Source organism: Sinohyriopsis cumingii, chromosome 6, assembly GCF_028554795.1.
Source record: "Sinohyriopsis cumingii isolate HCF-2022 chromosome 6, ASM2855479v2, whole genome shotgun sequence".
Lineage (NCBI taxonomy): Eukaryota > Metazoa > Mollusca > Bivalvia > Unionida > Unionidae > Sinohyriopsis > Sinohyriopsis cumingii.
This window is the reverse complement of record NC_142966.1, coordinates 65,199,159-65,217,870: the sequence shown is the minus strand read 5'-3', so window position 1 is coordinate 65,217,870 and position 18,712 is coordinate 65,199,159. Positions and strand designations below refer to the sequence as shown.

Sequence of the window (18,712 nt, the reverse complement as noted above, 5' to 3'; positions counted from 1 at the left end):
ATTAAACTTCTTAATATTTTATACACTGTATGTACAAATATTACAAACACCACGATCAGGGTGTATTTCCTAATCTTTGATAATTATAATTGTTCACATTTCAGCAAAAAAGAAATTGTGCGTCATGTTCTTTTCCATATACGAATCAGGAAGGATGTACTTCATGTTGACTGAATTTGGCTCTGTCGGCCTACAGAATGCAAGTTTCAGTCATGAATTTGTCATAAAAGTTAGCTTTCTTGATTGCTTTGTGCCTAGCTGTTGACTGAGTTTTTTTCTGTTAAAGTGGATACGTCAGTGTTGTGTTCCTGCGGTTGTAGGATGTTAAGAGCATGCACGAGATGTTTCATTTCTAATTTTGTTTGTGAAGTATTCATCAAATGTTATCGTTTTGATTTTCCATTCTTATTTATGTACTGCGTGTCAAAAAGATCTATAGCTCATTGTAAATTCTATTTCAGAAGTATATTTTGTCAACATCAAGTTCTATTACAGTAATTTTAAGGGATTGATTTTTATTACTTCCGTGAAGCCTTTTGCTCATTAGAGAACGTTCAGCTTTATGCAGCTTTTCTGTTCTGTTCTCATGTGAAGAAGATCTGGTTGCGGAGTCATTGATTAGAAAACTCTTTTTTTCTATATATATTTTTATATAATTTTTTTTGGTAGCTGTTGGGCACTTTAGCAAGGATAATAGTATTAGCAACACACGAAGAGGCGTCTCATAATGGACACAATATATAGGCTTCACTGTACAAAAAAAAAAAAAAAGTTGAGAGGGGTGATAAATATATCTAAGTGGTACAATATGATTATCTCCTTGTGGAACTCCTAGTTCTTCAAACGCTCTAGATATTCCACCACTCCACTCTACCACAAATTACACGTTTTTGTTGCAGTATTGTAATACTGACAGAGCCGCATGTATCTGATATTAACCATTGTTTTCCAATAAGACGTAAAGTGCCAAGTTTTCTTTGCATAGATTCTTGCCATACCACGTCGAAGGTTCTAATCATGCTGGGCATGGGCCTCGATTTTTATTCAGTCATCTTACATGTCCAGGTCGCAATGAAAATTACATGGGTGGAGGTGTGGTGGCGGCTGGTTTGAGGGGTGTGAGGCAGAGAACTGGAATGAACCAAGTCCTCATATTACGTATTTAAAACAAATTGTAGACAAAAGTACAATTCCAACATTTATAAAACGTATGCTTCTCATGTGTTTATTATTTCCTCTTATATTCTCTTACGACGAAAAATATTTGTCTGGAATTAGATAATCCGGGCTCTTACACGTGTTTCCATCGTTATTTTCCGCTTCTGTTCAACGTAATGTAACATATTTTCCTCTTTAGCATTTCCGGTCTTCTTTCGCATTAGTTTCACAACATGAAATGAGGCAGATGGTGTGGCAATATAAGTATCTGTTGTAAAATTGTGAAGACAGTTTAAGAAGAAAACATATAACAAGTGACAGGTGATACAAAAATGCCGGGATCAGGAAGCAAGAATCAATCTAATAGGACTAAGGGGAATGTTCGGGTAACTGTTGAATGTTGTGTGCAACCCACTTCATTGCACAGGTGCTTGATGTTGAGAAGAAAAAAAAAAACAGAAAAAAATAATAACAATAATACAAAGTGACACAAATACCGTAGGTTACCCACATGACCCGTTCTGACATAGGACCCTCTCTATCATAATGTATAAGAGAGAAGGTACGGAGCTTCCAAATACTTCGTTCCACCCTAGTCCTACATGTAAGACCTGACGCTGATATTTACGTTGTGGGCATCAAGCACCTAAATCAACATGTGCTATGTCGTACATGTAGGACTAGTTCCACCCATGACCCTCGATTTCCTTCTGCTATTTCCGTTTTTAAAGGCACACGACCATGCTATATAGCTTATTTAACTCCTGAGATATTTTTCTATTCATCAAGCCATTATTGACTTTTCTGTGTTGTACCAAATTGAAGTTACTGGCTCTGAACAATGTCAGAACGGATCATGTGGGTAATCTATCATGTTTTTGTCACTCTCTGATTTTTTCCTTTCAGGTTATTGTGTTTTTTCTCTCAACATCAAGCTCGTGTCGAGCACCTGTACTTCATTGTAATTTCGATATGTTATGAACTCAGCAGCGTTCAGCCTGGACTGGGTACTAAAACGAGCCTATATGTATCCGAGTTAGCAGCTTATTGTCAAATAGTTTTCTAAAACATCTCATGTACTTAGCAATTCATGCAGTACTGCTTAGAGTTTAATTATTGCTTTATAGTCTATACATTCTCGTTTGTTTGTACCCCCTACTGATTTCAATAATGAACATCTTATTATTTTTTTATAAAAGTGCACAGAACTGTCAGTTCATTCCTTGATTTATAATCTCTTTTCTGACTGTGACCAGATTTGCCCTAACACTGGCCAGAGGTCTCGCTAGGATTTTAAAACTATGAGTTCAGGACTCCCATTTTGGTAAAAATACGAGTCCCACCATCAAAAGTTGCAGTCCCTTCTTTCCTACAGAATCAATGCAGATGTGAGTGCATCTGTATTTAGATGGAGAGGTTTTCGTGATATAATCACATCACTTTAATATAGCTTCATTACAACAGTCCATTGACAGGATTGCAAATTTATGGTTTATTTATTTGTCTACGTCCTTGTAGTACTTTTAGGCAATGGTTAAATAGTATCTGATTTGCTGTTTTTTTCCCCTATTTTTGCAAATGCATGTCAAGTTGGAAAACAGCTTAGACGTTAAAGCACATCTCGCGAATTCCACAACATAGCATTGTCCCATACATTTCTGACCTACATAATTTGCATTTTAAAGTTAAATCTTTAATAAAATAATACCTTGGCGGTTGCGGATTTCTTTCAGTACTTATGAAGTTTTCACTATTAGAATCACAACTGTGAAAGATTCAATAACTTAGGTAAAGGCACTTATATTGATGTAAGCAGCAATAAATTTTTATAAATTAACATATTCAGATGACTTAGTGATGTAGACGCAGACGAAAAACTTCAGGTATGAGAAATGGCAGCTACAGTTGATCACGCGGCCTCACTGACATGACAGTGAATGAGTTCTCTGAAGATTTTAAAGCACATAAAAATTTATTCCTTGAAAAAAAATTACACAGCTATAACAATCTGACTTTACTCTTAAATTTTTCCACACATAATAGATGTGTACCAAAAATGTAAAATGGTTAAAATTGCTGTTAAATGCAACATACATTGTATTGCTTAACAGTTAACAGGCAGGCCTATGCATATGGAGTCGAATAGGTAACAGGTGTTCTATTTATAGCGCGCTGCACTTGTAACTATGCTCTATGAGGTAAAGGGTTAAATATCTCTTGTTCGTCCATCAGAGTGATATTGAAATCGGTAGGAATATGATTTATTTTCTCAAAAATAGGAAATATAGCATTCCTTATATCTTTAATCTGCAGACAGATGAGCTGTAACTACAGCATTGATGAAATTTGACCTGGAACTCGCCATTTGCATTCTGAGTCACATGACTACACAAATCTCGCAACCTACATGTCAATGACATCAGAGGTCCAATAATCATGTGATATCAACAATATACCATTTCGAAAGTTGTACATATCATTTGAAAATATTAATTAGATGTCATGTAATACTTGTACATAAATATAATGTACACTTAATTCCCAACATATTTATTCTGAGAACAACGACTAGAAACCTTTTGGTATCACAGCAAGGTGGAGAAACCAGATTCATCAAGTTCTAAACACATGTCGACAATGTATTTTGTTGGTGTCATGTGACTACCGCATCGACCTGTGCTGTCCGCTTGTTGAATATTGTTTTTTCCAAGTTGCTGCAACATTTAAAGATTTCTGGTTGTTGTTTACAGAATAAATATTTTTAGAAGTTTGTTCTTTCATTCTTATGTAAATAGTATGTGACTTTCGTTTATATGTTTGATTTATTTCCTGCAGCAACATTAGAAATGATTTATTGTTGATATCACATGACTATTTGAACTCTGATGTCATTGACATGTAGGTCGCGAGATATGTGTAGTCATGTGACTCAGAATGCAAATGGCGAGTTCCTGTCAAATTTCATTAACGTTATTGTTCAGGCTAGTCTGTCAATGGATTAAAGATATAACAAATGGTCTACTCACAATATCTGAGAAAATATATCATATTCCTGTAAATTTAATGCAGGTATATCTTAGTGAAAGTTTGTTAAAGTTCTCTAGCCCGATGGGACCCCGAGTGGCCGAGTGGTCTAATGCGCTCTCCATTACGGATCACTGTCATCTCACATCTGTCTGCATGGGTTCGAGTCTTGGATTCGGCCAGTGTGGGTATGTGAGAAAGCTTGCCAGTGGCTCTCGTGGGTCGGTGGTTCTTCCTGGGGTTTTCCTGGGTTCTTCCTCCACCATTAATACTGGCTGCCATGCATAGCCTATCGTGAGCTGAAAAATGGCATTAAACCCCCACAACAACAACAACTCTAGGCCAGCTAGTAAGCGGCTACCCCTTGCCGACACCAAATGATGTCGGTGAATTCCAACTTTTCAGTAGGGAATTGACTCTGACTCTACAACCCAACATAAATGTCCAAATATAAAAAATGGGGTGGCAAGGGTCAGAGGAAGCATGGACTAGTTTGTTCTGGAATGATTTGCATGCAGCAGAATTGCATATTTTAATGAACAGGTGACATCAGACCCATAACATCATCCATGAAGTATCAACACAGATTTGTGGGGTTGATTTGTCAGACTACTCTGCACCTTTCATGCTTAACGGACTTTCCATGCTAAAACAGCGCCATATTTCATACACTATGGGCAAGTATCTTCATCAGGCAACAGAGTGATGTAGTTCATCCTGTTTGGTAACTGCCGGATAATTCTGTAAATTAACGTAATGTTGAGAGTTGAGATTTATATCTCTTTGCAAATATGAAAAGTGAAATAACACCGCTTGTTAAATCCATGCAAAAGGCAAATTTGTAGTTGTCATTCTTTTCCTTTGCTTGATTCGACATTTTAAATATTGTAAGCAGACGAGGTAGTATTTTCCTCCTATGTACATATATGTGTAGTTGTGCATATGCCACTTCACTGAAAATGGACTTGTCCAGGAAGTGGAAATGACTGGCGAGCAGGGTTGTATTTTACACTGAAAACTTTCATTTGGAATTTAACAAGCACATGATAAGGGTGTTAGGGCCCCTCCATGGCATAATCAGGTTTGATGTTATAAATCAAAATGAACTGATTAAATTCTTTGCATTATTTAACATTTCATTTATGCTTTTAAATTTTTAAATCCATAGTGGGTACAAACGAGTTGGTATATTCAGACTATAGTTAGACTCATTGTACTTGCTTTAATCAAGGGGTAGAGTTGTCCAACAATGTCGGACGCCTCCCTGATATTTAAGTTTTTTTTGGTTGCCATCTCACTGCCTAAATAACATTGCTGTGTATGAGAAGTGAGGTTTTCAGGAATATCTCACACTCTCAGTCGTACTTTACTTTACTTCATCTGATGTATGTTCTTAATAAATTAAAATTCTGACAGAAGCAAAAAAACATGGTTTCATGTTCCATTAACCTACAGTTCAGTTTGCTGGAATGCGATGCAAGCAAGGAATGCCGAAAGGTGTTAAAAGGATAAGTATGTTCAACTTATTGAAGCTATCTAAACACTATCTTAAATATTAATATATTTGTATATGTTTCTTTAAAGAGACATACTTCAATTTATACACAAGCAGTTTATTGGGCAGTGTTGTATTTAAAAAATGATGTCACAAATATTAGGTGTCCATGTAATTATATTCCTTATTCTGGAATAAGTTGGCATTTTACCCAACATTCTACCTATTTTTAATTAAGTGATGTTTTGTATTGTTATATTTTGTCTTCACATAACTATGGCAGTTTAACTTTTTTTAACAGCCTTCAAGCAGTAGTCAAGCAGCTCAGCTGTTGTCATCAGGAAATTCCATCCCTTCAGGTTTTATTGGATTTGGTATGCTGACTGGTACACCAGCATTTGTCCCAGCGAGTCAGAGTTTTGATGACATAGATAGCAGTCTAGATGCAGACTTCAGACTTGTACTCCGCAAACTTACCAAGAGAGATCCCACAACAAAAATCAAGGTATCTTCAAACTGTAAATTCAGGATTCAAACTAGGATTCAGAGATAAGTGGCCATTGTCCCTCTGATACTCTTTAACAGGGCCAACTTAATTTAGAGTGATGAATATTGTGTATGGTATCTACATTATTGAATAGAAAAAAATGTTTGTCATATCTCCAGAAAATTAGAATATTGAACATGAAGCAAGTTAACATTGAAAATGCTTTATTCATTAGTATCTGTGTGATACCATCTGTTTTTTTTTTTCCCACATTTAGAAAATGGATTGATCACACAATTAATTCACAGCAAAATAAGGTGTTTATAATTAATTGCCAGTGAGAGATAGTCCATCCTAATACAGAGAAGTCAAAAGTTGCTCCAATTTTTATATTGAATTAAATACACTTATGGTGCTTGACTTGTGTACCAGCCAGTATGCTATGGTCATTACTCACTGCTGATGTGTTCTTTCTTCTTGGATAATGTGTTTTGAATCTATTTTGGAAAGCAAAAAGGTAATGATATGTAAATGACAGTCACTTCACGTGTACCTGTCTCTTCATCAAAAGCAAAGATACAAAGATAGAAATTTTATTCTTGCCATGATCATAGATAGTCATAATATTATTCCAAATCTTAATTTTATTCAGTTCTTGTGCTAGTTGGTAAATAGAGTGAAGTCTCTGTGGACAGTTTCTGTTAGATATCATCACTTCGGTGTTTTAATTTGTGATTTTATTGCGAAAAGGTTTTCTGTATGTTTGCAAATCACCTGCCATGAAAACACATGGTTGTATGCTGTGCAGCTAGGAACATGATGGGCATGTTGAATTTACATTGGTTATTAGTCGCCATGCTGTATGGATGCATCTTGCATGCTTGAGTGGGCAGTCAATAGCAAGCCATAAATATTGTGTTTGCACCATTGGCGCAAAAAAGTCTAAATTGAATCTTGCAGATATTCTGTTCTTTTAAAGAGAGTCTGTTATAGTCTGGTTAAAAAACATCAGTTTTACCTTACTATTTTATAAGCAGATTGGATTTTTAATGACTGCCATAAATCGGGTGTCATAAAAATGAGGTACCATAACTTGTGAAATTTCACATTGTCCTGTTTTCATGAGTTTATGATCAAAAATTATACCTGGACAGAAGTATCTGGTTTAAATTGCTCAGATAATGATAGCCTTTTTGCCATTCTGAATTCTTTTGATGATGTTGATCTTATCACTTGAGACAAGATTTAAAATTAACAATTCACTTCTTATGGAGATCTGGGTGGGGCAATCCATGATGGAAAGATAGCATAGTTGTGGTGCATGGTCCATTTATGTATGGTCTTGTGGATTCTGCTCAGCCTATGGCATCTAGCGATTAACTTGAATCCCCTATTAATTGTTGATCAGCGGTTAATTACACAGGCTGGGACTGTTATGAGTCATTAATAATGCGTGATTACCTTGAGATTTCTCTATGACAATTTACGGAATGCTGCACTGACTTGGTGACATTTGGGTGTGAGAATAAGCTTTTTCTCCTTGTATCTCACTCTCTCCAAAAGCCCTTACCCCTGCTAGTTACATTTTTAAAAAAAATTGGAAATGATAATTTATTTAATCATAATATCATTGCAATTATAATTGTATGTGATAACAAATATTCCATTGTCATAGTCACCATTTTATTTTGTCATTATTATGCTAACGTGAGTTTAGTTCTGTTATAGTCTACTCTGCATTAAAATATTGAAAGCAATTTGTGTAAATCATCGCCATGTTGAACACGAGTCATTTTTTTTTCTTTCTAGGTCTGCATTTGAGATTACTTTTAATTTTTGTTCAATTTTGCATGAATCATTTGCAATATTCATGTGTGAATTTGCCCATTGTTCACACTTCAGTTTGTAAAAATGAAAATACATATATCAGCTACCCCATGCTAGTGGGTTATCAAACATGCTGACTAATACAACATAGAACATATGTTTTATTTGTGATAAGGAGTGAGGTTGCAAAACTAGTGAGGACCAGGCCAAGTTATGAGATTTTTATTAGCTGGTTTTATTGAATTCAATCAAAATCTGAATAATTTGTTCACCATTTGTGAATTTGGCATTGTCCATTACCAACTTAGTAAGCATATATCAGAGTTTGCCTAGCATTTTTTAATTTACCATGAGCATTTTGTTGATGTTAATAAAGGCTGTAAATTTTTTAGTCTCTTATTTTAAAAATTAAATATTTTCAGAGGGTTTTTATTGGCAATTGGTAGCATACTCACCTTTTTTCTATGCTTCGGGGTTTAATACCTTGTTTAAGCATTTGCAAGTATGCAGTACGTGTTGGTGGGAGTCTGTCTAGTGTTGATGGATTCTTCAGGGTGATCCAGTTTCCACTGTCACAATGGCTACCTCACAGTGTAATCTTAGCTGATTTGATTATTTTCCATGTGTTCTTAGCTTTCTTTCTCATTTGCAAAATTGATAACAGCAATAAACAGTAAGTTATAACTGTTAAAGTTACATTTTTTCAGGCTTTGCAGGAGTTCAGTAGCCTATGTAAAGAAAAAGATAATCAGTTGCTGAAAGCTGTGCTACCATACTGGCCACGCACGTACAACAAGCTTACTCTGGTAGGTAAAATTCATATAATTTTCAGTCTCTTCAATTGTGCTTGCAAAATGCTATTTCATGCTTGTGAGAAACAAGTATTTAGTGTTTAAATCAAAGAAGTATATATATGACAAACATTACTGCAACTCTAAGTCTGCCATCTTGTATATGGATGAATGGTCTACCATCAATGCCAGATTTTGCCATTGACATATATACCTTAATTTTTCTTGCCGATGTGACAGAGATACCTTGCAATATTGCAGTCCTTACATTTGTGGTCTCGGGTTGGCTGTATCGTGTTCGTTATCGTAGCCTGTACATTAGAAGGACATGCATATGAATTTCAGTCCACAGCTTGAGACTAAATGTCATTTTCATAAAAATGAGGTTGCATGCTATTACGAGTCTATGCTTTTAAAATAAGTAACAGAAAAGAGTGAAGACAACAAGCTTTGTAAAATTTAACAATAATTTATTTCCCTAGAAAATAAAGCGAAAAATGAGAAAAAAGAACTTATGCTTTTGCGAATTAAATCCAAAAATAATCCAAGAATCAAATACACAAGTCCTAGTAATAAAAAGTCCTGATTAAAACTCAGTTCAAGTCCATATGAGATTTAAAATTGAAGGCGATAATGTGTCTGTTGTGGCCTGCGTCATACTGATGTGTCAACAGTTTCTTTTTGAATCACAGAAATATTATTCCAGGTTTGAATTCAGTATAAATTTCATTGAATGTCTTTATCCAAGAATTCTGTCAGAGCACTTTTGTATTTCCAGAGAAAATAATCACTTGAATCCAATAATTTGAAGAAAATAAAATTCAGCCCAAATTGGACACAACATAATACATGTTAAAGCACGACTGGTGAAATTCTGACAGCCACAAGATAATATAGTTTTCTGTTTGACCTCAGGTCACCAATTAGCATTTTCTAAAAACAACCATTACCTAATGGAAAATAACTTTCTAGCATGATTTAATGAGCCTTGTTTTTTAAAAAAAAACATATTACCCTATAAAATTCACTTTGGATTCTCCAAAACACTGACCTTGATCAACATGTTTATTTCTTGTTTACTTGAATAATAATTTGATAATTGAGCTCATACCCTATAGAGAATTATGAAGCTATTACAGTGGAACCCTGCTATAACACGATAATTGGGGTCCAAAAATTGGATCACGTTAATAGTGGGGTCGTGTTAATGCTGGGTTTTGACAGTACTTTCCTTTTTTTCAAAGAAGAACTTATTTGCACATGTACATGTATTCATGTCTAATCTATATCATGAATAGGGTATCAACACCGTTTACTATCGTGCCGTCGTGGCATGCTGTTCATCCATAATGCATGTAATTCCATTGACAAATTGCACACATATTTTAAATGTTCAATAATTTTGTCTCAGATCATTGTGTCTGAATTTAGCGTTTAATATATAGCATGAACAGAGTATTAACACCATTTACTTACAGTCTGATATCGTACCGTCAGGGCTTGCAGTTAATCCATAATACATGTAATTCCATTGCAAAAATTGCATACATGTTTAAACTATTCAATAATTTTGTCACAGATCATTATGCGTCTGAATTCAAGGGGAAAAATTAACAGCAAAATTAGGTTAAGAAAAATGAAGCACATGTACAGTTCATTACGTTCCAGGGTCTATGAACGGTGTTTGTACAAATTTCATACTGCTAAAATTTTCTCATTTGCATTTCCATGTACATTTATCCATTGTAAATTTCCAATAATTAACGCTGATACGCCTATTCGTTTGAATGACTACAGCAAGAATAATTAACAATCAACACATGTTTTCAGCATGCATATAACTTTTACTTCAGATTTTTTGAATATCAAATAAACGTGTGAAAACTACTATACTAATCATTGTGCAAAATGCAGAGAATGACTTGGTGCTTGTGAACTTGCTTTTCCAAAACAGTAAAATATTTATTAAAAATATAGGAAATTAATAACGAATTCATAAGCAAACACCATACACATGTCAACCTGAGAACTAAGTGCAGTAGGCCTGCAATGGTCATAAGTCACTTCTGTAATTTTTTTAAAGCTGAACACATGCACAGTTTCATACCCTATCAGTTGACCAGCTAATAAAGCAACATTGTTTACTGGTCAACTGATTGCATCTAATAACACCGCAAAGCCCAGCAAACATGTTGGTGGTTTCACTTTTTGATGTTTATTAAATTGTGAGAATCTATTATCAACCACCGCATTGTCTGCTGCATGGTTGTGTATGCAGTTAAAGAAGAAACACATGTAGGTTATTGTTTGAGCAATGATTGTATACAGAATTAATTGAAGACAATCACAAAGATGACTTATTGGCTTTACTCAGGGATCAAAAATAAGTAATATTTCTGATAATGTTTATTTTGGCATAACACTTAAAGAACCAGGTGAAATTGTTAAATTTCAGAAGCCACACCACGATTGTATTATATTCGAATTCATACGCGAACTCTTTCCCAAGATGAAAATAAGCATTTTGCACACTATTTCTCGTACTTTAAAAAAACAGTATTTTTCTGAGCACGAGAAAAATACATGTACATGTATTTAAAATTTCAGGAACCATGCAACATTCATATTATATTCAAATTCGTACGCGATCTCTTTCCCAAAATGGTAATACATTTTGTATACACTATTTCACACACCAAAAAATGCTGTTTAATGTGTGAATGAATATCCACAATTTCGGGATCCATGCCATGACTGCGTTAAATCCGAATTTGTGTTATCGTGGGGCAGGTTATAGCTGGGTCGCACTGTATTAGTTGTTTACATAAATGAAATAAAAAATACTCAGTCAGGTCAAACAGAACTGAACTCCATTTTGGACAGGGTCAAGTCCAGCAAACAATATTACATTACAGTAACATGTAATGGAATAAAAAATAAATAAAACTAATGGACAAACAATTAAATTAAATATACATAACAATGCCTGTATGTTAGAGCACTAGTTTAATAATTGTATAAATCATTTGTACAGTACAATAATAAACAATTGACTGAGAAAAATATTCATTATTGTAGTTGGCACTTTGACAAGGAAGACATAGTCTTGAAGTTACATTATTTGTCTTAAGCACCACAGATCCATCACAAAAATAAAAGAAAAGGTCACCCCTTTGTCTTGGTGCTCTCTATCTCTTGAACATAAATTATTTTCGTATGTTTGGTCCTCTGTTAGTTACATAGTATAATATTAGGCAAAATAATATATTTGCTTCCTATTGCATTGAATTTAAAATCAGGGCAGCCAGGTATTTTTTTTGAAAAACATATATATTTAATGTGAGTTTTTTTAATACCAATGGGAGGGGGAAAGAGCTAGGGTCATCATGGAGAAACAGGGATGGTTGGCCAATTGGAAAAACATATTTGTTGTTATTGCCGTGTTATGTGTAATACTATGACAAAACACCTAGTTAAATTACTTTGCAATGTAATTGAGATGTTAAGCACTTTATGTGATAAATAGAATCTGAGATTTGTGTGGATTTTATATTGAATGTTAATGAAAGCAACCAGTTGCATGCGGTGTCATTTGTTTGTAAGTATCATATCAAATAAACCCTCATGTAACATTCTTTTTTAAGAATTTTCATTAGTATATTGCAAATTTGTGTTCATTTAAATTAATTTTTGTGGATATTTTTTCTTCATCTCATTCTTATTCTAAATATTAGCCAATTCATTAATAATTCTGTCCATTTCCAGGATCTTGATCATCGTGTACGTGAAGCAGTCCAGCAGACAATGACGGTTATGGTTGGAAAGGTGCGGCGTGATCTAGCCCCATATTTAAAGAACCTGATGGGAAACTGGCTATTGAGTCAGTATGATACATATCCTACTGTAGCAAGTGCAGCACAGCAGTCATTTCAGACTGCATTCCCACCAGCCAAGCAAACTGAGGCTATTAACTTCTGCAAGAAAGAATTAGTGGAGGTACAAATGGAATTGTTGTGTCTCCTTTTACTGAGTTTTCTTGCTATTACACAGTTTTTCTTGCTTGACTTGCTTGCATTAGAAAAGGTGTCACTATTTTCATGGATATCATTTGCAGCTTCAATATTAAGATTCTGAGTCTGGGGGAAAATACTGTCCTGGTACCTTTGGCAGATTACATACAGTGGAGGGGATAGATTGCATGATTCATGGGCATAACACATTCAACAGAACACTTGTTTCCTAACAAACTGCACAGGAAATTGTTCTGGATAGTAAGATATGTTCTTTTGTAATTTTGGATAGAGTTGAAATTCAAAAAGTATTGGTTTTCATACAAATTATTCAGTAGTTTGGCCCCATTTGGATGAAGTAGGTGGGGCCCATTAGTAAAATAGTTGGGTAAGTCATCTGTTCCTCAGCAACATTTGCATGATTACTTAACTGCAAAAATTTGATTTCTAACTTTCTCAATAGTCGTTTGGTGAGTTATAGCCTATGATAGACTTGAAGCAAATTTAGCATGCGTCTCTGTATTTATTAGACCTTGAATGATTTTGATTTCCAGTAAGAGAGTTATGTCCCATTATTGCCTGTCCTCCTAACATTGATTTCTGCAAGTTTGGTATGTGACATATTGATACAAACTTGGATGACTTTGATTTACAGCATTCCACAACATCAGTTACAGCAGGTATGGATCCAGTTTGCCTTTCTTTCTGATTATGTTTTCTGCAGCATTAATTTACCAAGGATTATCAGATTTGAGTTAAATTTGGCTTGGTGTATTATACAAATATGACCCATTAGGAGTTTAATTTCCAGCATATTATCATTTATGGCTCTTTATTGTCTCAACCCTTATTATTACTTTGGTAACATTGAATTTTAACATATTTATCATTTATCTTTAATTAACAAAACCTTGTATGAGTTGGATTTCCAGCATTCCGTGTATCCATTAAAAGGAATTATATGCCTTGATTGCCTATTTGTCCAAACTCTGATTTTCCAATTGAAGTTCCTTTTCATAAGCCCCACCATGGTAAATATTAATGAGCAGGGCTCCTTTGTGATGCACCCATCACTAATAGATCTAATTATTATGCATGTCTTCATCAATCTTACTGCTACAGGTAAATTTCATGCTTCAGTGATTATTGTTCTGATTCAGTAATTATCATTCTCTAGTATTCAATGTGTAAAGGGGAGATAAAAATTCTTTTACCTCTTGCTTACAGTCCATCTGCTGATTTAGTTAAATCCTTTAACAAAAATGTACATGCAACATTTTAGATCTACATAGCAACAAACTATCAAGACAAATGTAGTTTAAGATTGAGTTCTGGTATATATTTGTATTAAAATATTAATTCTGCCTACTGTTGTCAAGCATTCTTCTATAGAATTCAAGGATAGCACTTTCCATTCTGTCTGGTGTATATTTATAATGCTCTATAATTAATTATATATACCTTGATTTCTTTCATAGGAATCCGGAATGACCTTGTAGATACATGATAATTATTTACTAGGTCGTCATGTGAGTGTGTCTGCTGCACACGAGTGCATATAACACTGACTGAGTAACATCAGTTTTTCGTGATGTGTGCTTAGTCATGAAGGAATATGGACTCATGTGTGCAGGCAAGGTGATGGGTGTCATTTACCCGCAGACCTGGGTTTGAATCTCCGAAGAGTATGAACTAAAAATTCTCTAACCTGTATTATGATAGTATTATTTGTATTGAAATATTAATTCTGCCTACTATTATCAAGCATTCTTCTATAGAATCCAGGGATAGCACTTTCCATTCTGTCTTGTGTATATTTATAACTCTCTCTCGACCACACCGGTGGCCTAGTGGTTAGAGCATCCACCTCTAATGCGGGAGGTTGTGGGTTTGATCCCTGGCAGAATTATACCAAAGACTCATTAAAATGGTACTAACAGCTGCCTTGTTTGGCGCTTGGCATTAAGAAATTAGTGTTAGGATTGGTCGGCCTGGTGTCAGGGTAATGTGACTGGGTGGGACATCATGCTACTTGTCTGTGGCATGATGCCTCAGTGCTAGACATCATTATAAACCGCCACACTGCAGACATTGTAGCGATATGAGTGAAAAATTGTTAAAGTTATGTTAAAAATCCAAACCACACACACACACTCTCTCTCTCTCTCTCTCTCTCTCTCTCTCTCTCTCTATATATATATATATATATATATATATAGACACACACACACTGTATGAACCTCTCTCAGCTTTTGTACCTAATAATATTTTATGACAAATTATAATACTGATATAAACTGTACTGCTTGCCACATTTTTACAGAATAGCCTAAAGTTATATCTGAGCAGAAGTGTTCATTATTAAGTTCTGTGCATACATGAGGATCTTGCTTATAGTCGTTGGAGAATTGAAAGAGTTGTGCAGTTAAATCATCCAGCTTTCATAATGGGTTTTATTATGTATTTGTAGATGTGTTTACTTGCAAATACATTTTAAATAGAGAGAGAGAGAGAGAGAGAGAGAGAGAGAGAACTTGCAAGAAGATATTTTGCCTAACATGACTGATAATACTGTGTAATTGTTGTGTTTTTTTGTTGTTGCTTTTCTGCCTTTTTTTAAGAGTGCCACAAGGGAGATTAGTTGTATTGAATAATTGAGTTACCCTCTTTACATAAAGACATTATTATCTTTATTATTGTTCATTCATTCAGTAAAAATTATACATGGAGATTTTTGGAGAGCAAAGTAAGTGTCTTCATATTGACATATCCTGCTTTCTGTCTAAATTTAGCAATGTGGTGTTGTAGTATTTTTTTTTTAATTTGGCACTGGTTGAAGTTAATTGTGAGTTGGGTCCAGCTGTAAACAATATACACCCTGATTTGCCATATAATGTACTGACAGATCAGGGTTTGTGTTGCTTGTTCTGCTGAGTATTAATAACAAACTGCATAGGTTCTTATATGTGGTCCCTTATGTGACAGCAGACCATGATCTAGTTTGAAATTGTATTGTTCTTTAAGTGAGTCAATTATATGACACAATTTATGGATATTGGGTGTATTTACTTTTCAGTACTTCCAAGATAACCTTATTCACCAGACAGTGCAAACTCTTAGTGATGCAAGGTAAGCTTTTTTCACATGTTGTAGAAGTTGCACCTTAGTCAAGATTTACTATTGCACAACATTAAATGTGCTAAATAAATAAAAATTGGAAAAATATATCCTTATGTCTTCCCATCATGACATGCAACACTTGATTGCTTGTGCCTACAAAAGTTGTACTTGAAACAACAAATATAGTTACTTTGTAACCAGGATCAAATAAAAAGAAACTGCCTTACATTTCAGACATGGAAATTAATGTCGGAGAAAGAAATTTGACCAGATGCCATTCACATCTCTAAAGTTATTTCCTCTTAATTCCTTGACAATAACAAACCTGCTGAATCAGGTTGGTATTGTTTTCAGTTTGGGTCAGATATGTCAACCCAATCCTCCCGCTTTCTTAAGTCATGTATATTTATATGATCAGGCTATGGAAGTGAGATGAATTTATGAAAAGTGGGGTGGGGTGAGTGTGATGTGCAGAGAGTGAGTATAATGTTCTAAAGTATGATTCTAGAGCAACTTTGGTCCATAATAAAAATAAATTTTTTCATATATTAATACTGTATGTATTTAATCATGTGGTATGAAAAATTATATATTTGAATTTGATGCTTTGTCACTTATTAAAATATAATGTTTTTGGTACCTGGTATTAACTTGGGAAAAGAAAATATCCTCATTGTATTGTACCTCAGTAATCCCTTATCTGATTCACTATGAAATTTATCATTACATACTCCCCTTCTCATCGTTATAGGTTTTTACACTGCTTGTGACCATGTATCAAGAATGGGGACACATTTTGGTGAAATTCTTTTCGGCACCTAAATTTCATTAACCAATTCACTTCAGGGTTGGAATATGTCACAATCATGCATAATTTATGAAGTTTCCTATTTCAGCCGATTGGTCTTGACTCTGGGTGTGGCCATAAGATACTTATGTATGACACTTTTTGATTAAATGTCTTGATTCCATCTCCTTTGTTTTAATGAACTTTCTGTCTTATCGACAACAACATGGAAACGTTATGTGAGTTGAAAGACCATAGAGTACATTACTCAGTCACAGTTACATATAGAATTTATACTGAATGTTCATCACTTTAAAAACTCTGCTTAGGTAAAATCATTTATCACTTCACTGGATTTCTCAGGAAATTGTTGCCATTGGCTTAAGAAGTCTGTATTGTTTTATCAGTCACTTATTAATTTCAGATTTTTTACCCTAATTAGCCCACCTGGCCAGGTGTGTTTATTGTCTGGTCCTTTATCAATTGAATATTGTGTGTCACACATCATCGTTTCACAGTTGCTGTTTACAAAGAACCAACATTTTTGTAATGTATGTGCTAGATTTCATTAAAATCCAACTACTTAATTTCTTGCTAATACACTTACACTAACTTAAAATAAACCATTTTTGGAAACATTCAAGTGCATAACTCATCTTGAGCCAGAGCATCAGAATCTTCACATTGGGGCATAAACCTTGAGTAATAGTGGTTTAAGGAAATAGGAGATTATATAATATTTTTCAACCATGAAGTGAACAGTGAAGGATTATTTAAACATTATTAACTGTAATAAGCAGATGGTGATATAGTTCTGGAACCTATGGAAAATGCCATTGTTGAAATGAGTTTTATCACCTGAATTGTCAGTATGTCTGCCCTTATGTGGTCATTTCTCCATATTTAGTCCTGATTATTTTACCTTTTCTCTTCCTTCCTCTCTGTCCATCTGAATGGGCACTTCTTAAAATACAACACAGATACATTTATGTAAGCAGTACTTTGCCACTAAAAAACTGTCTCTAAGCAAACTCCAAACAACAAGAAGTAGGTTTCATATGTTAACCTATTTAACATAGTTTTCAACATGAAATATGAAAATTGTGATTTACTTAAATTATATGACCTGTTTCTGTTCAATATTCAGTGTCACCAAGTGTCAAAATAATACTAAAAGTTGTTTGATTAATGATTCTTACTTTGTTGTTCATAGTTCAGGTTTGAAGAGGACCATAACATTAATAACTATTTTTGGTTTCTTTGAGCACGTGAGTAGCTGATGAGGCCAGTTTGTGCTCTGAACTGTCTTTGGCACGTTGGACTGGAAGTGCTGCTCAGAGCTGCTTAATCAATAGATGGTGTGCTGCAGTTTGAAGATTTACATTGCTTTCACTTGTGCACAGTCTCAGTCATTCTTCTTAGCTCACAGTCTGTAGTGCAGATGAAACTGTGCCAGGTGGAGTGATTCTGTACAAGATGTTCAAAAAGACCCTAGGTCATTGTTGAAGTGTTTCAAGGATAACTTGAGAAAGTCTTTGAAGAATTTCTTCTGACCTCCCTCCTGTCACTTTCACTCTGTCAGCTCGCTGTATAAAGTCTACTTTAAATTGGGAGTTGACATGGTTTGTCTATCTCAGTTATGATTTAATCAGCAGAGTGTCGATGCTAGGATTGCCTGTCTGTGTGCACAGAATGATTGATTCTAGTGAATATTTTGCTGGCTGTTGATAGCAAGGTGATGCTCCAATAATTGTCATCGGATTGTCTGTTTTTCTGTTTGTACAAAAGGCCAGTGGATCAATCCTTGTACTCCTGGGGTAGAGTTTTGTTAGTCTACATTGGAAGAGTGCACAAAATGGAAAAAATCATTGCAGGTCAACAGTTTTGACATAATAAAAAGAGTGTTTTACTTTTTTAGCAGATATAAGTAAATATTTCACTTATGAAGGGGCAAACAACTTGTGTTATCACTTATGGCTTTCCTGTTTGTGACAAATACATTGTTTCCACTTC

General features: G+C 34.6%; 1 protein-coding gene across 1 annotated transcript in view; it reads left to right on the top strand.

Moving 5' to 3' along the window:
- Positions 1-1,366: 1,366 nt before the first annotated feature.
- Positions 1,367-18,712, top strand: part of LOC149797107 (E3 ubiquitin-protein ligase listerin-like) — a 103,716-nt gene continuing 86,370 nt past the window's right edge. Inside the window, exons 1-5 of the mRNA XM_089961775.1 lie at positions 1,367-1,544; positions 5,979-6,182; positions 8,699-8,797; positions 12,548-12,778; positions 15,869-15,921. Coding sequence (XP_089817901.1) covers positions 1,491-1,544; positions 5,979-6,182; positions 8,699-8,797; positions 12,548-12,778; positions 15,869-15,921 — 641 coding nt within the window. The 5' untranslated portion in view covers positions 1,367-1,490. The remainder of the gene's footprint in view (positions 1,545-5,978; positions 6,183-8,698; positions 8,798-12,547; positions 12,779-15,868; positions 15,922-18,712) is intronic.